This window comes from Diabrotica undecimpunctata, chromosome 6 (assembly GCF_040954645.1).
Source record: "Diabrotica undecimpunctata isolate CICGRU chromosome 6, icDiaUnde3, whole genome shotgun sequence".
Taxonomy (NCBI): domain Eukaryota; kingdom Metazoa; phylum Arthropoda; class Insecta; order Coleoptera; family Chrysomelidae; genus Diabrotica; species Diabrotica undecimpunctata.
In genome coordinates this window covers 3,173,745-3,198,386 of record NC_092808.1, presented here as the reverse complement: position 1 = coordinate 3,198,386, position 24,642 = coordinate 3,173,745, and the positions used below count along the sequence as shown (strand labels likewise).

The window sequence follows — 24,642 nt, the reverse complement described above, 5'->3', positions numbered from 1 at the left end:
ACAAGTGGTTTATTTCTGAAATGAATTTTAATAGTAAAATTTTAAAATTCAGTACAATTTTTTCAGTACAGTATTTATATAACATGTGTTATAAAATTGAAGCATTGTGGATCTTATTATAATATAGTTTTCATATTTATTTGTAGTATTTAACAATCTACTTAATACATTAATGGAAGAATTAGGTAAATATAGTGAAAGAGGAAGAACTTAATTCAATACTCTTTTTTGGTCAAAGTCTGTCAAATCTTCTTTCTACTGATGGGTGGAATAGTGCTTATATTAGATGACTTTTTTGCTTGATCTGTAATATGGTAGATTGGAACGTTTGAGGGCTCTTTGATTTGGATGATTAGTTGATATGATTCTAAAGACTTTAAGATGCTCTTGCTGAATCAGTCAAATTACAGTCTCATCTGCGAATGTTGCTATTGTTTGTGTTATAGTTTATAGCAACGTCGACATTATAATATGATAGATAAAGTTTTAATATTTTAGTGAACGTAAGAATAAGGTAGCAACAGTAGATTTTGCAGTTAGATTTATTGGATTATTTAAGTTGAGTTCACTATGTTCAGTTTTCTTTAGCCTGTTTTACTATGAGCTTCTTCTATGCATGTAGTTACAAGATTGTAACAACAAAGTTGCATACTTTGTTCAAGAGAATGTAACTTTTTTATCTATGTGTGGCGAATAATTTCTAGCATTTTGACATCCTAGTTGTAGGATTTAATAGTTTTTAATTACATTATATATTACAAAGGGAAATATATTACAAAGAACTGCTGCAAGAAAATGAAAAAGATCATCACATTACAGAAGAAATACATCATATAGAAATACATGAAGAACAAATAGTACTAACAGTCGATATTGTAAAAATGACCATCAAAAGATTAAACAATATAAGAGCGGGTGGAGCAGGTAAAATTATGGCAGAACTGAGAAAATATGGTTCAGAAAAATTGAAAATAATAATAAAGGACATATACAATGAACGTTTTAACACGTGGAAAATACCGGACCAATGGAAAACAGGATTTTAACACCAATATATTACAGTAAAACCAACGATAGACTGAGCGAAAAGGCATTCTTCTTCTTCTCGTGCCACTCCTAGCGGAGATTGGAAATCATCATGGCCACTGCGACTTTGTTAGCAGCGCGCCTAAAAAGTTCAATCGAACTACACCCGAACCATTCACGTAGATTACGAAGCCACGATATTTTTCTTCTTCCCACACTTCTTTTGCCCTTAATTTTGCCCTGCATGATATTTTTTAAAAGTTCGTACTTTTCACCTCTCACAATGTGCCCCAAGTATTCCATCTTTCTAGTTTTTATCTTATTTAGAATTTCGCATCTTTTGTCTAAAATTTGGAGTACTTGCGTGTTAGTGACGCGGTCCATCCATGATATTCTGAGAATGCGCCTATAGCACCACATCTCGAAAGCTTCGATGTTTTTTGTGGTCAACTGTTTTAGTGTCCAAGCCTCTACTCCATACAACAGGGTAGAAAAGACATAACGCAGCATTCGTATTCGTAGCTGTTAGCCTACCTTCAACCTTCACATTTGCTGTTTGATTCCAATATAGGTTGCATATAATTCGAATATCTCGGCTGTCTATATTTTTCTTTATTAGAATTTGTCTTAGTGGTTCATGTTGTACTTTGTCAAAGGCCTTTTCGAAATCAATAAAGCAGGTGTAAATTTCTTGGTTCATGTCTAAGCATCTCTGTGAGAGAACGTTCATTGCAAACAGAGCCTCCCTTGTACCCAGCCCTTTTCTGAATCCCATCTGAGTGTTACTGATGTCTACGTCTAATTTCCTATAGATCCTATTATGGATTATTTTCAGGAACAGTTTTAGAGCATGACTCATCAAAGCTATCGTACGATATTCGCTGCATTCCCTTGTATTTGCCTTTTTTGGCAGTAGTATAAAGGTCGAACGGAGCCATTCCCTAGGTATTATTCCAGTTCTATATATTGTGTTAAATAGATCTAGGAGTATTTTAATAGATTCATCGTCCATAAGTTTGAGCAGTTCTACGGGAATTTCATCAGGACCGGGGGCCTTACCACTTTAGGAAAAGGCATTAACATTGGCTAAATCAGCATTAGCTCTCTCCAAAATTTCATAACAACATTCCGCTCGTCTCTCAGCATCTCCTTCTCTTAATTTTTAATGCAATTGAAATTTATACAAACAAAATTGATTTATTTTTAAAATATTCTAGTGTGTCGGGTTATGAATGTCAAACTGGTCTGTAATGTCTTGAAAACTTATTGGAGGATAATTAACTATTGCTGTTAATACATTAATTTCGTTTTGATTTTCGACATTTCTTGGTACCTTAGCAATATTGTTTGTACAGGTACAATTGAGAATCACGGTTCCATTATTTTAAAATTTTTAAAAAATCCTTTGAATTGTTGAGTGATTTGGAATTATTGGTCTATTGGGATATCTTTCGCTAAATATTTTTGCTACTTTCACCTCAACTGAGTACATTTTATCAAATTTATTGTTTTTAAACAATAAATCATAAAATAAAAATATTGACAATTGAAATATTGTTAATATCTGACTTCATTGTGAATCAAAGCAACCCGTTATACAAATTTTGCACCACGTGTGGCCTAACTTTAGCAGTAATTATTCTAATATCAATTTTAACATCTGTTTTTAATACAGATTTCAGTCGTCTACAAATAGTTTCTCATGACTTTTAATCTTCTTCGTGCAGTACCGTCTCCTATCGGAGGTTGGCTACCATCACAGCAATCTTTACTTTGTTGGCTGCAGATTTGAACAACTGTATCGAACTGCACCCATACCACTCCCTTAAATTTCGCAACCAGGAAATCCTCCTACGTCCCACATTTCTCTTTCCCGAGATTTTTCCTTGGATTATGAGTCTAAGCAGAGAGTACTTTTCTCCTCTCATTATGTGGCCCAGATATTCCAGTTTTTTTATTTGTATGGTTTTTATGACTTCGCATTCCTTCCCCATCTTCAGCAGAACATCTTGATTTGTTACTCTTTCTGTTCTGACTTTTAATGTAAAATAATAATGGAAGCAGAAATTCAACAGTTTAGAATTTCTCACACCCCTGGTATATATTGGTATTGGAACAAATTTTAAATCCATTTTGTTAATTTGTCTTTCAGGTATGTAAATTGGTTTCTATCTCCGTTCTTGAGTACATCGATCTGGATTCTTGTTGTCTTTTTTACTTTTTTGCACATATTTTTGTCATTTCTATTTTTGAGCAGGATTCCTTATTCCATATTTTTTTTGGCATCGTTTATTTTTCTTTCCTTTTTTTTCATACCTTTATTAATGTATTATTTTATAATGTCCACACATTTAGGACTTAAATACCACGATAATAATTTTAGTTTCATCGATGTTTCTTTACTTGACTTTAATATAATGTCCGGATATTTTCAAACGAATGGTGAACAGAAATGCTGTAGTAACGTGAAAGCTATACCTTCCACGGAAAAACTTAGCTTATCTAGCGTGTTCGTATGTACATAATATTATACACTAAACCTTATAATAAGATCCACAAGCTTCCATTTATTTTATAAAATATTACGCCAAGTTTTTTCCTACTCACTATGACCATGTAAAATAAGCTTTTAATTTTTTGTGTTTGTTTAACAGCTTAATATTGCCTGGCTTGTTAAATGCATCTTGAGAAGCATTTTGAGGTTTTATTTTTGCATTTGGGTTAAGCGCAAACAGCATTTTAAATGACTGCTTGACGGTTTTTCAACTTAACAAGTAAAAGCTCCCATCGAGAGCTTTTTACGAACCGAGAAAAGATTTCGCTATACGCAGAATTCATTTTAGTACACTGAAAATTATTAATGTTTATTATCGTTCATTTTTTATTTCAACTAGTGCTGTACATTACCATTGGGTATTGTAAGGAATCGTAAACTTTCAGAGACTAACGTTCATTTGGTAATCATTCTTTTTTACGGACAAAATTGTCTAGCATGTACTGAAAAAGAAAGTTTCCTCTCAGGAATTATTTATAACAAATGCTTATTAAACGAAACAATATATATGCATTAAATTCCTAAATATTATACAATGTTTATAAAATTAATTGGTAAACTCCTTTCGGCGGAGTTCTAACTGTATTTGGTCGAAAGTTATTGGAAAAAAAATATATGAAGCTATATATATCAAATATGTTTAGCACTACTACCTTTATTAGCTTACGATTTTTTCTTCAACCAATCATCAGCTCCTAGGCTACGTTGATATCTCGAACGGCACAAACACTTTCACCATCCAAAAAGAGAAAGAACGCAAAAATTTCACGGGCAAAACTGTCGCATCCGCCAAACTTTTAAATCTTCAATATTGTTAATTTGGTACCATATGCAGCATGTAGGTATTCATCCTGGTTGTCAAATGCACAAGGATCCATCTTTCAATATGCCGCACAAGTTTCATATGTCTGGGCAGTAATATTTTGGATTTTCTTGAGGAAAAACTTGATTCTTCTCTTCAAGTTTAGGAAAAAAAAGAAAGCTGTAGGAGCTACTTCGCAACATCGCTACCAAACGTGCGGATACTGTCAAAAAATGAAAAATCTATGAATAAAACACTGAAATGTTTGATTTCTACAATTTTCTACACTCTCCAACACAGCTGTTTCAGCAGCAGTGAAAATAAATTTCTTGAAGTTGTAGAAAAATTTTCAGTGTTTTATTCGTAGGTAAAAAAACTTCCATCAAGTAATTGGTCGAGTTCATCACATATTTAAAAAAGTCTGTAAAAAGTTTTAGCAAACGCCAAATAAACAGACAGAAAATGTTATTTTCTGCAGATGCTAAAGGTAAAACATCAACCACAGCAAGGAAATGAAATGAAGACATGCCTAAAAAGACCAAAGACACGAAGCTCTGCCAGGGCTGTCATAAGTTTACCAAAAACTAAAAAAGCTGCTGCTTCTAAGAAGACAGACTAATATCTTGGATATTAAAAACAAAGATATTAGATCTGTTTTACTCATATCATTTTACTCATATCTCTTGTTATCAGTTTTTTCTTGTGAGTCTTATTTCTGGTGTCTATAGTCAACATATTTATGTACACTTTATACATTTTCCATAGATATTTTTTCTTAGAGTAATTGGTTCTATACAGTTCTTATTTTCTGAACTACCATACATATTAAATCATAATTTTTTGAAAAAGAAACTAAGGCGCTGGTACATTGTTTTATTAAATGGGCATTATATGGCAAGTAATACTTTAACTGAAAGCTGTTTTATCATTGTACTATGTACCTAAATTTTTGCATAATTCCTTCATATGGTTTTAACATGTAAAGCGTTCACCAAGTTCAATGGCTACACTGTAAAAAAAATATCTTTTATAATTTGATGGCTTCAGTTTATATGAAAAACGCTTTGTTGGGTCAAATTGTTTTTTAAGCTGGCCCCATTCTGATCGAATTCAATTATTTCTTATTGTAAAAAATATTATTTCAACTTCACTTCATAAATGCCAATATATGGGATGTGATATAATATTTGAATGTTCTTTTGTCAGTCAGTAAATTACTTTAATAAACAAAAACAGTGGTATGTGGTATTCTTTAATTAAGAGTGAGATTAACTTATTCGTCATTTTGTAACGGCGCTGTAGAATTGTTCACAATCTATGAATATACTGAGCCACCCATTCCCTTTCAAACGATGTGTCACATGTCAACTTATATTATCTAAGAAACATATTGATCGACGTCACACTTTTTAAAGATGTGTATAGAAAACAAAATTTTTCAGAATGTGGCAATACGTTCACATACTCAGGAGTTTTTCAGAAAATCTGAACACTACTAAATTATTAAGAAGAATGTGTATATTAGTACCATTAAATGTTGAACATTTAAAGCTTCCAAATCATATATTACTTGCCAAGTAAACCTGTTTAAAATTTACTTCCAATAATTCGCGATTTTAATCGATTATATTAATTAAAATCACAAAAATATTGTTCCTTATTTCACTTATCCAAAATTGTATTTATTCAGCTTTTCTAGAACAAAAAATAGCAGTGGCACAAGTTTACCAATTATTTTCTTTGGGTTTTGCTTAGTAAGCATTTGTTTAAAGTTCAATAAATATCATTAAGCACGGCACAAAACATTTTCTTTTTACACCAAAGATAATTAACATGATAATCTGAAAATTATTTAATATTAAAATACGTACCCAATACAAATGGTAATTTTGCAAAAAAAGTTGTATATCTAAACATATTTTTAAGCAAAATTCTCATTTTCTAAAAGTGAAAATGTCCACAAACAACATACAAAAAAAACAGCATAAGCCGCCGTACTAACAATAACTTATAGTGCGGAGGTTTATCGCGTCAAATTTCTATTTGGACAATTTCACACCTCTTTAGTAGTCATCCAGATGAATAACATAATTACATGTTGCATGTTATACAAATAAAACAGAAACGGACAAGTGTACAGCGGACCAATTCCGATGCGGAGACGGCAAATGCATTCCGAAAAAGCAGGTCTGCAATCGAAAGTACGACTGTGATGATCTTTCAGACGAACGAAATTGTCGTAAGTGTTTTCATCTTCAATGTCTTGAATTTCTCGATATCTTATTACATTTTTAACATCTGTGGTATTTCTTTTCATTTCGTGGTGACTCAAACAGTAGAAATCCTTCAAAAATGTTCAGTTAAAATATTATTACGACTGTTGTTTTTTTACAAGCCGTCATTATTAATACAAAGAATAATAATAAACTTTAAATAACAGGCATGTATCATAACAAAGCAGGAATTATAAAATAAAACAAAACTCAAAGAATTCTAATCAATTTGCGAGAGAATTAAAGGAGAAATAGAGAAGTAAAGAGAACAAGAAACATTAATTCTAAGATAAAAGACATAAAAATAGACTATCGGACACGATTCAAAGTAAAGTTTGCAAAATTTTTAAAGGTATGAAATATCCATTACTTAATAAATCCAAAAATGATAACAAAATATAAACAAAACAATGAATATCGTATATAAAAGAACTTATCATAATTATAGTATTAGACGTAGAGAAGCAGGACAAAAAGACTAAAGTTATGATGACAATATAGAATCAACTTCAATTTGAGCCTTAAGATTAATTGTTGAGAAAACACTGAGGTACCGAATACCAAATAGCAAATAAGGGAACTCTGTAAAAAGGGTATTTTAGACTGAAGGAATTTAATTTAAGACCACCACGAATCAGATCACCAGGAAGATCTTCTAAAAGATGGCGTGATAACCGGCAGTCGATTTAACAAACACTTTCAGGTAGATAGATTAGGTTAGGTATTAAGACCATGCAGCCTTACCCACTTCGACCCATAGAGATCTTTTGTGCATACCTTAATCTAGTTGAACTCTAGAATGCCAATACTTCTGATGAAGTTGATGAGCTACCCAAGTGACTTGTGTCCTATGTTAGAGAGCGCTAGACTGAAGTCTTCTAGGAATGTTAGTTGATTGCAGAACAGTGCTACGCAATTGCTCACTATTTTATTTGCCCATTTTTTTAAGTTATCTTAGAGAGCGCTGAGAAGAAAAATGACCATTTTGATATCTTTTTTACTCATTTCGAGAAGACGGTTTGTTGCAGCAGGCTACACTTTTATGAGCCTTTTGTTTGTCTTTGTCCCGGTGTGTTAGACCAATGTAATTTTTTCCAGGTCCGGAGTTCCTCTCTGATGTGGTTTTTCGATAATCCACAGAGGAGTTCTGGCTACTGGAATGGGGTATTACCTTCTTTTGCGAGGCTATCTGCTTCCTCATTTCCTGCTCACTGGCCAGATCTTTTCCGTGATCTGGCACCCATATCAAAGGATGGTTTACAGTCCCAAACCAACTTTGACTTATAAGTAAATGAGTTTAGAGCCTTTACGATTACTTGGATGAAATAAAGACTATTGCCCTTACGAGTGTCTTATTTGAGATATTCTTGGGTACTAATGTCTATAGCATGTATTTCTGCCTGAAAGATAGGACGTTTCCAAGAAATTTGGAAAGCCTGAAATTGGCCCAATAACTCCTACTCATGCCTTTTTATCTATCTTAGATACATCCGTATACCATACAAGTGAACCTTTTTCCAGTTTCTGTTCAACTTCTTCACCCATTTGGTGATTTGTTATGACTAGTTCAAAGGGTGTTTCAAAATCGAATTTGACTGGCATGGCATCTGTCGGCCTATCCTAATGGAAATCTAATGGAATTTTGTGTAAGATTTTTAGGTGGCCAACTAGATCTCCAGGTTTCATTATATGTGTCTGTCGCAGTTTTAACGCGGGGGTTACTGCCTCCCTCCTTAGGCAAAACTGCAAGTGAGGAAGGTTCAACATCGCCACTAGAGCTGCAGTGGGGCATGTTGATATTGCCCCTGTGATTTCCAGACAAGCTAGCCGCTTCACTTTTTGCAGCTTGCGTATGTCACTATGGACCTAATAATAATTTTATATGACCAGAGGGTTATTTTCGGTTTTACACCATAGGTCTTTCCAAATGTCTTGCGGCAGGTCCAACTAGCCACCAAAGCTCTGGATAAGATTTTTTCAATATCGTTATTCCAGGTGAGTTTTTGATCCAGAGTTATATCCAGATATTTTACTTCTTTGGAATAGTCTATGGTATTGGCATTTATAATAAATTAGAGCCTGTTAATTGTATTTACGTCTCCTTGTGAATGGTACCAAAGACGTTTTCCTGGGGTTGACATTTAAGCCCTCCTTCGAGCACCAACTTTTAATTTCTTTAAAAGAGTTTGCATGAGACTATATTTAGTCTGGTCATGCTTGCCCCTAATTGTAGTAATTTACTGCTGTCAAAGTCTCAGCTTCAGCATTAATGATTCTGGGTTTTAGCATTGACTGAATCCATTGTATTAAATGCTCCTCTTTACTAGTGTTCTTTCTATGGATTTAAATGAATGAATGAAACCGAATGCTTTCTCTATGTCAAGCTATTTTTTTCCTCTACTTTTCAGTACTTCCGGCTAGGGAGTTCAGAGCATCTAGAGTGTATTTCCTTATTTGGTCAGAAAATTGATATTTGTGAAACGGTTTTCTGATTAGAATTTCGCTTCTTATGTAGTAGTCTAGTAGTTGCTCCATTGTATTTAGGAGAAAAGAGGTAAGGCATATGGGTCGATAAGACTTCGATTCGCCTCTTTGCGTCCCTCCAGGTTTTTGAATGTGACCTATCACAAGGTTTCCTATGAAAGCCGCTGTAGTTGCGGCTGTATTTGCAGAAAGCCTTTTTGGAGTAAAGAAGGAAATATTTCGTCCTTACTCGGTGATTTAAAAGGTTTAAAGCTTTTACCGATCCATTTGATTTTCTTTTTTGTGAAGATTTTTCCGCTAGTTCCTGCTGGATCTGAGGCCCCTTGGAGGCTCTTGAGGCCCCTTGGAGTCTCTGCCAGCTGAATGCTTTGTGGTTGCTCTTCTAGTATTTTTTGAGAGCCAGGAAAATGAGTCTTTAAAAGCTGTCTAATATTTTGTGTTAGGGTCTCACTATAGTCACCATTCGGCTTTTTGATTAGTCCGATTGCATTTGTGTGATCTTTGATTTTCTGAGTTCTTTGTTGGACTTAGTAAGGACACTTCTATAGGAGTTCCAGCTTACCTGTACATTTTTCCCTATTGAAGAGTTGTCTGACCTTTTTTCTAAGTTTAGCCAACTCTTAGTTCCCATCAGGGAACATCCTTAGTGCTTGTTTCAAGAAGAATTAAAAGAAGTGTAAATAATAGATAACCGATAGAAACTAGAAGAAAAATAATATCGTATCCATAACCTTTTGTTAAAAAATAACAGTCGACTAATAAACTAGTATATATGAAGTAAAATAAAACAAAAATTTGAAATATTTCATATTTTGTAGGATTTTTACAGCCACAACATCCATATATTCTTTGAATTATTTCTCCTACTATAAACAGCCTCATTTGCTGATTTTATACATCATTTCTCAACCTATACTATATAGTCTATATCTCAAACCTACAATCATCTCCTCCATCGAAAACTGTAACTAGTTTCAACATCTGTTCTAATATTCATAAATCTTCGTTTTTAACCAAAATATTCGTCTCATCTAAATGTACCAACCACAAAAAGCAGACACATTGTTATTTACAGCATGTCAACCCGATGATTTCCGATGCGAAAACGGATTCTGTATACCTTCGGCTCAAAGATGCGACGGTACTCATCAATGTCAGGACCGTAGTGATGAAATAGGATGTGATAAAAGTATGCTATTTTATTGCTTTTATATAAAAAGTATTTAGAAAAAGATTCGGCAATTATATTTCACGATATATCTTCGTAAACTTAACAAGATAATTAAAACAACAGTCTAATGCACTAGGAAATGATACTGTGTGTGCGTGTGTGTGAATGTATGTTTGTATGTAAGGTATATTAGCTTTATTTAGCAAATATTGAGTCGTCTAATGAGTAGATTGTTGTGTTCTAACTGAGAATTGTTTGTATAGAGTTGGTTCACCATCTCTTTTTAGCAAAAATATTCACATATATAGGTCGAAGAATATTAAAAGAACTATATTGCCAAATCTGTTAATATATCATAGTCTAACAATAGTTCTTGCTCTTATATAGTAAGTAGTGCGCGTAGTTTCGCTAGAACATAACCTGTAGTGGGTCCTTCACGAAACCTTTACAGATTGTTTTAAAAATCGCTACAGGGTGTTTAAATTTTGTTTAACATTGGTATAACGTTCAATCAGTTGTTGACTGTACATACACGGAATGGCTATTCTGCTTCTATTTTGGTGGAGGTCAAGGATGGTTATGGCATTAACTGTTATATTATTAAAGGTTTTGTTCAATTATATATAGAACTATTGTGTAGCACAGCTACGGAAACTGTAATGCGTTTAAAGAAACTTGAAATTGAGCTAGGAGAATTGTGTCGATAAAACATATATGTCACAGCATGTTTTTTAAACCTCGATATAACATAATTTTTATGTTTCTCGGTTTTTTAATGAAAAAAATATCTTCTTTGTAGAGAAGCTCTTATATGTTTAATTCTGTTTCACAATATCTGCATTTTTTTATTGCACTATTCCATAGGTTTTGAGGCAGTACAACATTAATCCCCTTTATATATATATATATATATATATATATATATATATATATATATATATATACATATATATATATATATATATATATATATATATATATATATATATATATATATATATATATATATATATATATATATATATATGTTACTCTTATTCTGCTTTCTATCACTTTTTTACTCCAAATCATTTTAGAGATTTTTATCTCAGCGATTCCTGCCATCTAACTTAGGCAGAAATTTATGTTTAATTAGTCTGTAATTGTTGTTTTTCTATATATTTTTTTATTAACCGTATGGCTTCAAAATGGCGTTATTTAAATGGTTCCATCCTTATTTGTTGGTTACAAAGTTGCAAAATAAGTCAGATATTTTGGTTTTTATAAAATGTAAATATCTTTTTTAAAATGAACTAAAAACCTTCATATTGCATGGAGTGTTGAGACTTGTGGTGCTTAGAATATGATCAAATCCTCTTCTTTCTTAACCTGCCCGTAGAATTACTATTACTTTATTATTTTCTAACTTGGAGGAGACCGGGGTAATTCTGCGCACCTAAGGGAAAATACTTACAAAAAGTTTCCTATGTGCATAAAAACTTGTATCTATTGGAAACGATATTTCCATAAAATAAGGTTTTACGAATTTTGAAGAAAAAAAATACTTAAAAAACTGTCATTGCGCGGTGTTCTCCCAAGTACGGGGTAATTCTGCGCAGAAATTAAATAAAGCTGTATTCGAAAAAAATTTACTGTAATATAGCAAATATTGTAAACAAAACAAATTTCTAAAAGACAAAATTAAAAATCTAGTCTATCTAGTCCACCATCATCATTACAGGGCTTACTCTCATCATAACTTTCAGACTCAGACTTCAGAATCATCAAAATGTAAGTTTCTAACTCCAATTTTCTTGCTTACAGGTCGTTTATTTGCTTTAGTAGCCAGTTTTCCTACGATTCCTGTCGTTATTTTCCTGATTTCAGTGTTTTTGACCTCTTCAGCTTTTTCATTAAGATGTCTCTTTTCTTGTTTTATTTCTAATTGAGTTTTAGTGGCGTGAAAGTGAACATTTCTGAGTGTTGTTTTGCACGTGATTTGGAACTTTTCTTTACAATTTTGTCAAGAAAGGCGCTAGCTTTTCAATAGGTACACTAGACTTAGTTTTAACATTTTCTAGCGTTCTAGGCTGGGGTTCAGCTCGCTAGTTTGATTTTAATATTATCTCATTATCTCGATAGTGCCGGTTGGGGTTCGGTATTGCTAGGTGGAGTTCGCTGCAGAGTTTCGTCACATCTCGACTATATTGTTTGTGGTGTCATTCTGTGCTCAACTTTACATTCGACTGCTCAAGAGCACTGTTGTCGTTGGTATCGTCTGTTTCATTTAAGTTTATTACAATGTGTATATCTGAAACTTCAGTGTAATCTACTAAGCTGAAATCATCTAAGCAAGGTTAAAATATGTGATCTTTTCATGAGTATGAGTTCTCACATTTACGGTTTAAAGCATTCTTTGATGGTCCAAAAAAAGTTAGGTCAAGAGATTGAAGCCTCTGTAAGGTATAACAGGGAAGTTAAACAATAACACTTCCGTGTGATCTGCAGTAAGTATAAATCTCTAAGGAAATGTGACTTCCATGGTTATCCAATATGAGCACTGGACCTTCTTTTGAGGCCTTTATATGCTGACAAAAATGTTTTATGCAGTAGAAAAATAACTTCATTTATGCAACCTTTTTATCATATTGAACATCTGTATATTGCTTCAATTGACCTTCCCTCATTAATTGTGGATTCATATGTATTCGAGGGAATATGAACATAAGAGGGACAAACTGTTCTGAAGCATTTAAAGCGCATACTATAAGTAACATTTTTTCTTCTTTCCTAAGATATTACGGATCCTACTTGTTTTCGACCTTTTGGTGCCAAAATTTTTTATGGTTTCTGGACCTTCATCTACATTAAAAATTCCACTATCGGGAGTTTGAACTTTTCCATAACTGTTAGCAGATTGTTAAAAAATCGTTTAACCTCATCTTTATTTAATGCAGAATTGCGGTTTTGACTGGCATATTCGGGTTTTATAATACTAATGTCTGGATGACGCTTTAAAAATAGTTCTAACCAATCTTCACCAACGATTTTTTACGGTATTTTATTCTATTCCCTTCAGCAAACTGGCATGCTAAATGCCTTAGTTCTGTTGTTGTGATTCCAAAAACATATTCGTTAATTTTTTACCATGGTTGCCTATGGTGGATTCCTGTTCATCATTAAAAATTGGTTTCCTGTAAAGTTATATTTTTTATGGCTTTTGGACTTTGTTACGTAGAGTGGATTCTGGAATATTGAATAATCGAGTTACTTCTCGTATTTTTCGTCCAACTCGTGTAGCAGTGATAGTGATATGGTTCATCTTCTAGTTCATCAAGTAAGCACGAGACATTTCGGATTCTAAAAAGCAATGCAAACACTATATCAGCATAAATTCTCACACCGGGTAATACCGCGCCGCGCGAAATTACCCCGACACAGTTGCACATTATTTCTTTTAGGTGAGTACCCTAACTTAAATTATCACTGCTTAATGTGTTGTTTTTGTACGCGAAATTATCTATGCATATAAAGTAAAATAATCATGGAATAGTTTTAATGAAAATTAATATCAAAAGCACTTTTACCATTTTTAAAAGATTATTTGAAATGTGGAGACTGCGCGTTGTGTTGACTGTTGAAATACTTATGTCTTGTTGCCAAGATACTGACGCGCAAAATTCCCCCGTGCGCGAAGTTCCCCCGGTCTCTCTGCAAAAAAAGTTTAATTTGAGATAAACAAATAAAATAACTTTTAAACTATTACACCAATCGTTTTGAAATTTTGATTATACTTTACCCACTACAAGAATCAATATTCCACGTAATGTGAAGGTTCTAAGTTTATTTTTAAAAAAGTTATTAATATTTATAAAAAAAACGAAATTTCTAACTTATTTTGCAACTCTCTATCAACAAATAAAGATATAAATATTTAAAGAACGCCATTTTGAAGGTTTTTATATGACTTATAAGTTTCTTACTCTCAAATCTGTTTCAAATGCAGTCTTCTAATAGATTATCATGGTTTTTTATCCATATTTTCAATTTAACTAATAAACTTTTTTCATGATTGCTGATATCTTTCCCTTGAATTCCTTTCTGGTTGGCTCGTAACTTCCCTGTATATTATTTTGTTTTTTTTTTAGTTTTATTTTGCAAGTAATATGTCACGCTCTTTTCAGTTATTGCGATGTGTACCTGTTTAGTCCAATCTCGTTATTATTTCTTCTGTTCGTTTTCTTGCCTAACCTAACCTTCTTTTGGATCCCATTACTATTAATCTTATTCGGTAAATCGAATTTATATATTACACAAAAGTATGCTGTGACACTAATTACCACAAAATAATTGAGATAAAATAGACTGTTAATTAAAAAAATTAAGAAAACAGTTTTTACCTTGTGTATGTTTTTAAACGGGAATAGTGTGAATATTATTATGTATAATTTTTCCACCAAATACTATAATATTGCATTTTGATAATCATATAGGTAATCCGAATATAAAAAACAAAAATAGTTTGGACACGCGGGTAAAGATTTACCGTCCTCACGGTGAAAATGTTTTCTTAATTTCCTAAGCTCACATAATCGTCTTCTTACTCAAGCAAGTTAATATCATCTACCTGTATATTTTCACAGAACAATGTAAACCGTATCAATGGACATGTACCGACGGTACTTGTATCGATCAAATCGAACGTTGTAACCAGATACCGAACTGTCCAGACAGATCGGATGAAATTGGTTGTAACGTGTGCCGATCAGATCAGTTTAGGTGTAGTGATGGGACGTGTTTAGATTTGAACAAAAGATGCGACGGCGTAGACGACTGTAAACACTCTGAGGACGAGGAGAATTGCGGTGGTTAGTTGTTTTATATAGTATTTATCTAAGTTTCCCTCCTTTTATTCCATAGCGGTGCTCTTATGTGCAATGAGTTGAGATGATATGTCTTTAAAAATGCCCAAAAAGAGCATTTTCGAAAATTTATCTATTATTAGCAAAGGAAGGAAAGCATTTTCAATACAATATTAATAAAAAGACCAAAAAGAAATATATTTAACAGTCTACTAACAGTATCAAAAAGAAGCTTATTCGATAATATATCCATAAACAATACTCAAAAAAGAAGCATTTTCAATTATGCACCCATAAAGAGTCCGAAAAAGAAGTGGATTTAATGATATATTCATAAAAGGATGCAAAAAGAGTCTTTTTTTTATTTTTAATTATTTGTCTATTAGAAGTACTGAAAAAGAAACAATTTCACATACGTATTTATTAGTAATACTGAAAAAAATCTTCAATGATATCCATTTAATCCATTTAAAAGAGAAGCATTTTTAATTATTTGCTAGTAGTACCAAAAAAGAAGCATTTTTACTGTTCATCTACTCAACAGTACCAAAAAGGAAGCGTACTCAACAGATACCCATAAAAAAGAGAAGCAATTTGAATTGTATATATATTAGCAGTGTCGAAAAAAAAAGAAACATGTTCAGATCCATATTGATAGGTACTATTTATACTTTCGAAAAAAGCTTATTTTATGGTAGGTCCAAAAAAAAAATATCAAAATTGAGCATTTTCACATATTTACTTATTACTAGTATCGAAAAAAAAAAAGGATTTTTAATGAGAAATCAATAAAAAATAATCCAAAAATAAAGTATTTTCAATTATGTATCTATTAGAAATACTTTAAAGGAAGCATATTCAATAGTTTATCCATAAAAGATCAAAGGGAGGCAATTTTATTAGTGGATCTCTTACCACTTTTGAAAAATAAGCATTTTCACTCACGTATTAATGCTATCAATGATTCCAAAAAAAGCATATTCAATTAAACATTCATAAAAATACTAGAAAAGGAGCATTTTCAGTTATTTATTAGTAGTACTGAAAAGAAAGCATTATCTATGGGGTATAAATAAAACATACCCTAAAAAGAAAGCATTTTCAAGGATCTATCTATTAAAAGCACGTCAAAAGAAGCATATTTAGTTGTATATCCATAATATGGGAGGCAATTTCAATAGTGTATCTGTTAGCAGTGTTGAAAAATAAGAATTTTCCGTGGGAGATAAAGAAAAAATAGCTCAAAAAGAAAGCTTTTTCTATTATATATCTATTAGCAATACGTGAAAAGAAGCTTATTGAATAGTATAACCATAAAATCCCCAAAAGAAAACAATTTCAGTTGTGTACCTATTAGCAGTGTACAAAAAGAAGGATTATCACGTACATATTAATGTTATCAACACTTCGGGAAAAGGCAGATTCTTTGATATTTAATAAAAATACTAAAAAATAAGCATTTTCTAAAAAAGAAGCAGTTCCTAATGTGTATCTATTCAGAGTACCGAAAAAAGAATATTCATAAACAAAATACGAGAAAGAAGCATTTTCAGTTATTTATTTATTAGTAGTACCGAAAAAGAAGCATTTTTAATACCCCAACAAGAAGCATTTTCAATTATGTATGTACTAGCAGTACCAAAAAAGTACAATATGATTTTTTACAGATAAAACTGAAGCACTTTTGTCTGTAAAATTTTATTTTAAGACTAGAGCAATATGATACATAGTAATGACAAATAATATTCGGATATCTAGAAGGAAATACAAGTGTCAAAATATTCTAAATATAACGTATGGTGTATATGCGAAGAGTAGGCAGATAATAGTTTTTGAGGATTGAAATTGAAATAGGAAAGCAGAAAATACGGTAACTAACTGAGTACCATTTTACGGCCTATAGCGTGTAAACCAAAAGAAATACTACTAAATTACTAGAATATACAGAAACTAAAACTTTTAATTAAAAAACAACTTATTTGATAACAAAATTGCTGATTAGAGATATTTTGGCATGAATGATAAAGATGGCACGATGACTTAAGTATTCAAAACGGATCGTTATTGTGAAATATTGAAAGAGAATGGTACACTTTTGGTATAATCTAACTCATTGTGCATGAGAATTGCTATTTTCTCTCTATTGTCTTAGTCTTTCCTCTGTAATATTCCTTTGTTAACAACAATTTTGGTCTGTAGTTCTGTCTCTTGTATCTATTATGTAATTGTAGTTGTTTGTGTAGATTTAGCTAGTTTATTTTAGAGACTTCTACATAAATATTTTTTCCATATAAATATATTAGTATTAAAAGAGGCAATGAGATAATTTTTGTTCTATCAACTTCATCGTTGAAATTTGAAGATATGTTGAAATTTCAACATTCTTTTATATCTATATATAAAATAATACAGAAAGAATACAATCAGAATACGAAGACATAGAAGAACAAAGTGGGTTTCGTGCAGGAAGATCGTGCACTGGTATATTCGTTCTGCAGCAGGTAATCTAAAAACGGAAGGCAAGGAATTTATCTACCCACCTATTGCTTGTAGATTTAGACAAGGCATACGATACGGTAACTTTGAAAAAACTGTTTCAAATATTGACGAAAGTAGGTCTCACTAGAGAGTATGTGGATGCTATCGCAAATATATACAAAAATGCAAGAAGCGTCGTTAAAAAAGGAAACTTTATATCTGAATCATTTCCAATAACAAAGAGGCTTAAACAAGGATGTTGTCTATCTCCGACCTAATTTAAAATATATATTCAATTACCGTAAGAGCAGTGGAGGAAACAAGTATCCGGAATGGAAATAGACATAGGCGGTGGTAAATGTCTAACAACTTTATTTTTCGCAGATGATCAGGTAGTCGTAGCGAATGATGAGGAAGACATGGACTACATGTTTAGAAAACTAAAGAAATAATATGAAAAATGGGCCCTCAATATGAATATGTCAAAGACAGAGTATCTTAAAATAGGAGATGATGAAGAAGATCCAGAGTAAGAAATTAGAAACATGCAATGAATATAAATATCTTGGATCAATAATATCTAAAGAAGGCACTACCAAAGGAGACATCGAAAACAGAACGCAGCAGGGAAAAAAGCGGTAAACATTCTAAACTCTTAAACTCTCTACTATGGTCTAAAGATATTAGACAAGAAACGAAATTGACCCATTGAACCTTGGTAAAGCCTATTATGACTTATGGTACAGAAGTTTAGTAGATCACGAAAAAAGATAGAAAAAGAATAGAAGTAGTAGAAATGGATTTTCTAAGGAGAGCGTTTGGTGCATCCAAAAAAGATTATATCAGGAATAAAGATATTAGAAGGAGGACAAATACTGTATATTCTAGTGTAGATAGAATTGAAACGAGACAACTAGTGTGGTAAAGTCACGTGAAGGGAAGGCATGAAGATAGATGGCCAAAGAAAGCTTTAAATTACATAAGACAACAAAGAAGAAGAAGGGGAAGGCCTTCAGTTGCCTGGGAAGAAAATTTACGGCACATACTGAAAGGTAGAGCCATCAAAGAATCAAAGAAGACGAATGGATGGTCAGAAAATGATTTTTTAGTGCGACATTAGTCAATAATTCCATTGTAGTACAAGATATATTAGAAACTTATTTAGAAAAAATGTAGGCAATGATATTTTCCATACTGGTAAAATTTGTGGAATTCTAAGGGCTCCTGTATTATATATATATAGTGGAAGAAAATTAAAAATTGAAGAAACCATTGGGATTGTTAAACTCAGGTAAAAAGGGTAAAAGTACTAACGGAATTTAAGAGAATAATGCACATACAAAGAGGGATATTTCGAACGAAAGAGGCACGTAGTCAAAAAGTGCTGCAAATAAAACACAACTCCATAAAACAAACAGAGAAAAAAAACCAAGATAGATAATTGGCCTTTGGGTTTAAGTTTATGTACCCTTGCACAAGCCCAATTATGGATAATGATCTTGAAAAGGACCTTTCTGGAAAATTTATTTCATATTAAACTGTTCTATGGATATGTGGTGTATAATTGACAAGTACACCAACGTAACGAAACAATAATTTCTTCTGTTAAATTACTCACTCTTGCAAAAAATATGTGAGCATGTCGTCCTCATAAAAAATAACCATTAGGGAAAAAATTATCCTATTGCATAGTATAAAAATATGTCACAAATTTCAGGAAGTCTCTAAATATTTATGAATTGGACTTACCTTTGAGGTAAATCCATTTATTTGTTATAATACCTTGTTAGTCTCCTTTTTTCCGATCAAATTCCTTCCAACTACAATATCGTCTTTATTGTACTGTCGCTAGTTTTGTATTAACAAAAATATATGTAGTCGTAGTCGTTCTTGTCGTGTTTTTCGTTTAGTAAAATTTTTGGTTTATTCTTACTTGTTGTTTTTCCCAGCATCTTCTTGCAGTTTGGACCAATTCACTTGCGCTAGTGGCCAGTGCGTAGACAGACAATTACGATGCAACAGAAATTATGATTGTCTCGATCATTCTGATGAAGATAATTGTGGTAAGATGTACAAGTATCTACATTACCTTCTCTCGAAAGAATTCTTCTCTGCATTATCTTTGATAGAGTTCTTCGGACTTTTTTATTTCTATTGATCGAGTAGACTTGCGTACCTTTTCTTTTTTTATTCTATTTATTGCTCCAATATTTCTTTACTTTATTATTATTATATGACACTAAGATGATGAATAGTTTTCCAGAGACTTGAAGGCTGGAAACTTTATTTATAATCTTGATGCCATATTTTTTATTATAGTTTAGTTGTGATCTGTATTAAGAATACGGTTTGGATATTTTTAGATAAGAGATAGATTTTTGCTGAAACGTGTCCAAATGACAAAAAAATGTAAATACATATGTATACGTGAAAAATTGGAGATTGAAAATAACAAAAACAAAACAGTTGTTGTTCTTCCGTAAACATATTAAGAGAAGAAAAACGTTTTTCATCTTTAGATCAGGACCAACGAGTAATATTCGAAGAAGATTTTTGTTATATTAGACTAGGCGGGATCTGTAGAATTCAGACCATATTGGACATTTTCCATAGGAAGCTATTTTTTGCTGGAATCCCTTCAGGATGTGGCCAATATCGATAATCACGATATGCGCCAGTCGCAAACTCTGTGCTAAATTTTTTATTTAACAAAATCTGAAAACAATTGAAAGTTTCTCATTTGTTTGCTCCTATTTTCGTTTATAATTCGAAAAATATTGATCCTAGAGAAAAAATTATAAGAAGTTAAAACTTTCGTTATTCAATTTTACACAATATTTCGTTAGCTAGAAATCGAAAATTTAATGTTTATTGTTGACAAAATAGCAATAATTGAAAAAAAAGTACAAAAAAATGAAGTTAATCTTTTAAATGTTTTCGACTTTTCAAACTTGACTTACAAGCTCCATATTCCGCCTAGAAAAACTTTTTAATATGTTTAAAACATGTGCTAAATTTTGTTAAGATCGGTTGGATAGGTTTTGCATAATAATTTTGCAATCCAGCCTACTGGAAAAAAATCACAAATTTTTAAATTTATAGTAGGCCCTAAATAAGGCTCTCAGATAGTTGCAATTTTTTTTACTTATAGAGGAAGGCTCAAACTGTCAAACGCTTTTTGTAAAATTTAAATCGGTTCACTAGGAGAGCCTAGAAAATTTTTTTAAAGTTTTATACATTTTTTAGGCTTATAAACAAATTGAATAACTTTACGAGCTTTAAACATATTTTAAAATTTATACACTTAAAGAACATAAAAAAAAAGATACATTCGGCTTACTGGTTGCCGAGATATTGAAGATCAAGGTCAGACCTGAAGATTCTTGTCCTTCCAAGAAAAAAAGACTTTTTTTAAAGAGAAAAATTATTGAAGATTGAGTCAAAATAAAGTTTATGAAAAATTTTTTTTTTCGTTCGCCTTTGTTTTAACGATTCAAATTATTTATTAAAAATTTATAAATACATATTTGTTTACTAAAAGTAACAATTTACTTCAATGTATGAACTGCAAGCTCAAAAAAAATGCATGAAGGAAAAATGCAATTACTTGTTTAACATACAATTGTTTATTGCAAATTTCCCAATTTGCAATTAGAAATGGTATTTGAAAATATGATATTTGAAATCCTTGTCGTCCGAGACATCGATTAAAAAAAAAAGAGCAAAATTGGTTAACAAGAATCCGAGATAATGCAATTTTTAGCGCGCGCTATGATTTTGAACTCGTCGATTCACATTTGTGAATGTGAATGTCCCCCACCACCTCTCATGCATTCCGAGCGACATTTTACGCGAAATCGGTTTTTTATTTGTATTTTTTATGGATGTTGTCATAAGGCGCATCACGTAAAACTTTTCATATAAAAAGTACTTGACAAGACGAGGGTATTTGTTTAAAAACGAGCCATCTATCACTTATGGTTACACGGCAAATGTATGTCAACTTTGACCTTCAACTTGATATGTTTAAAGCTCGTAAAGTTATTCAATTTGTTTATAAGCCTAATATATATAAAAAAATTTTAAAAGTTTAAAAAATTTTCTAGACTCTCCTAGGGAACCGATTTGAATTTTACAAATAGTGTTTGAAAGTTTGAGCCTTCTGAGTGGGAGCCTTGTTACTGGCTCCCTATATTCGAGAGTTGGAAATCTTTTGATTCCAAGCCTTACTTCAAAGGACTTGTGAATGGATGTATCTCCATAGGTTTGGTTCTTCAGTGACCGTTGAAGGATAAGGATTGTTAAGGTGAGCAAATATTGCTCCAGAGAAATAAAAGCACTTTAAGTTTATCGACTTATTATTAACTATTTTTAGATTAAAGAGGTTCAAACGACGTAGCTGACTATACAGTATCAAATAATTCTTTCTTTATCACACGTAAAAGAGAGAAACCGTATTTATGAGAAAAAATGCCCGATTTCGGCGTAGAGAAATATTTTATACATGAATTGAGAGTGTTGCCTCAAGGGCGTGTTAGTGAGAACTGACTAAAATAATACTTGGTGCGTAAAAGCATAGAATAATCGAACACACACATGTGTTCGGTTGTTCTCTGGTAGAAGTGTAGATTACCCCTCTTGTATTTAGGTGTGAAAACTATTTAAGAGGCTGTGGTGGTGCCAACAAGTCGGCTGTGACTATTTTACTTATTCTACACTAAGAAAAGTGTAAAGAACTATATTTTTAATTTATATTTTAAAATGATATGTTCATTTCTGGAACATAGACTGCCCGCGTTGAAGTATTTACTTCAAAACGAAAGAAAGAGTGATTTGAGAAAGTAAGCAAACTTAACTTAAATGTAATTTAAGAAATAACTATTCCTAAACTAGAGTAATACATATAAATGTGACAAAATTTAAAATTTTAATTTTCTACTTTGTCCACAGGAAGAGGACAGAGTTTTGTAATGGGTCTGTTAAAATATCCATCTCTAGTCTTTATTTTAACACTACGGACCTTATCGTCCTTACCAGTAAACAATTCAACAATTCTTGCCAATGGCCAGTGTAGGGGTGGAACTTTATCTTCCTTTAATAGAACTAAGTCGTTAACTTCAAGATTCTTCTGTGGTGTTAACCACTTGGGGCGATTCTGAAGTTGATTAAGGTAATCAATTTTCCAGCGTTTGGCAAATGATTGCTGAATCTTCATGTAGTTTTGCCAAATTGTTAATTTATTGTCAGGTATTTCCGTCACTATCTCTTCAGGAAATGACGTAATTGGTTTTCCTATTAGGAAATGTCCTGGAGACAATGTGTTAAAGTCATTTGGATCATTTGACATAGCACAAAGAGGGCGTGAGTTTAGTACTGCTTCTATTTGTGCGAGAACTGTGCTAAAGGCTTCAAAAGTTAAAGTGGTATTGCCTAAAAGCCTTAAAATGTGATATTTGGCACTTTTTATGGCTGCCTCCCAAATTCCACCATGATGCGGAGAATGGGCTACAATGAATTTCCATTGAATTTCAGAAGAGGAGAGAAAATTGAATATGGCTTCAGAGGTTTCCTTTTGTTTAAGAAATAGTGCAACTTCCCTCAACTGATTTCTAGCTCCTAGAAAATTAGTGGCGTTATCTGAGTAGATAATTTGTGGACAGCCTCTCCTACTGATGAATCTTTTTAAAGCAAGTAAGAAACTTTCGGTAGAGAGACCTGTGACTAATTCGATGTGCACTGCACGAGTAACCATACATACGAACAACGCTATGTAGGATTTTATTTTTGGAGCCTTTCTTAAATTGGAGCCTTTTATAAGAAATGGACCACCAAAGTCTAGACCAACATTGGTAAATGGAGGGGAGAAACATGAACGTTCCCGTGGTAAATCAGCCATTAACTGTGTGGCTGTCTTTGCTTTAAATTTAAAACAATCGTGACATTTATTAATTATCCTTTTAGTTTCTTTGAGACCATTTAGACACCAATATCTTAAACGAAAATTGGAAAGAGTATTTTGAGGGCCTGCATGACATAATCTTATATGTTCTCTATGCAGCATTAATTTTACTATGTGATTATGAGAGGGTAGAAGTAATGGGTACTTCTGTTCATATGGGACGTCTGAGTACCTTAGACGACCACCTACACGAATCATTTGCTGATTATCTATGAATGGGTTGAGTTTTAAAATTGTTCTATTTGAAATTATCTCCTTATTTTTAAGACAAGAAAATTCTCGAAAAAAGTGTGCCTTTTGCAAAAGTTTTATTATTAAATTTTCAGCATTTTTTAATTCTGAAACAGAGAAGGGTCCAACATATTTTTCATTTGGAAACTTGAAATTGTGAATGTACCTGAGAATAAGTGTGATACTGCGTTGTAGTTTTGAGAAGTTTGAAAATTTGAGGGATAAATTTTCAATGAAACTTATTGGGCTTTCTTGTGCTAGATGAACTATTTTCTTTTCCTCGGGTATTTTACTTACATTTGGTTTTGAATCATAAGAAGTTAAATCTAATTCATAATTTAGTAGAAATGAGGGACCTTGAAACCAAAATTTTGAGTTTAGAAGTTCAGGAGCAGACATGCCTCTTGACGCAATATCTGCGGGGTTTTGTTTTGACTTTATATATCGCCACTTAAATTGTGGGTTTCCTTGTATTTCAGAAACTCTATTTGCAACAAACTGTGACCATCTCGAGCTATGTGAGCCTAACCAAGCAAGTACGATTTCTGAGTCCGTCCAGCAGTTTATTGAGTCTATTTGAGTTAATTTATTATTTAGAATTTCAACTATTCTTTTAGTGAGTTTGCTGCATAAAACAGCACCCATAAGTTCTAACTTAGGTAAAGTTAATGTTTTTATTGGAGCTCCCCTACTTTTAGAGGTGATGAGTGTGGAAGAGACATTTCTTGAGCTATAAGTAACTCTAATATATATGCAGCTGGCGTATGCCTTTTCACTAGCGTCGGAAAATGCGTGGATTTGTATACTACATACATAATTTTCA

General features: G+C 32.3%; 1 protein-coding gene across 29 annotated transcripts in view; it reads left to right on the top strand.

Annotated features, from left to right (window-relative positions):
- trol (terribly reduced optic lobes) overlaps positions 1-24,642 on the top strand; it is a 1,082,793-nt gene that overhangs the window by 878,536 nt on the left and 179,615 nt on the right. For 17 of the 29 annotated variants that reach the window (XM_072534000.1, XM_072533999.1, XM_072534008.1 and 14 more), the window contains 4 exons: positions 6,505-6,621; positions 10,215-10,328; positions 14,933-15,157; positions 19,579-19,692. The exons of 4 other annotated variants lie outside the window; for them this stretch is intronic. In XM_072534000.1, the coding sequence (XP_072390101.1) occupies positions 6,505-6,621; positions 10,215-10,328; positions 14,933-15,157; positions 19,579-19,692 (570 nt within the window). The remainder of the gene's footprint in view (positions 1-6,504; positions 6,622-10,214; positions 10,329-14,932; positions 15,158-19,578; positions 19,693-24,642) is intronic. 8 more of the 29 variants (XM_072534015.1, XM_072534006.1, XM_072533995.1 and 5 more) reach the window with 3 other exon arrangements.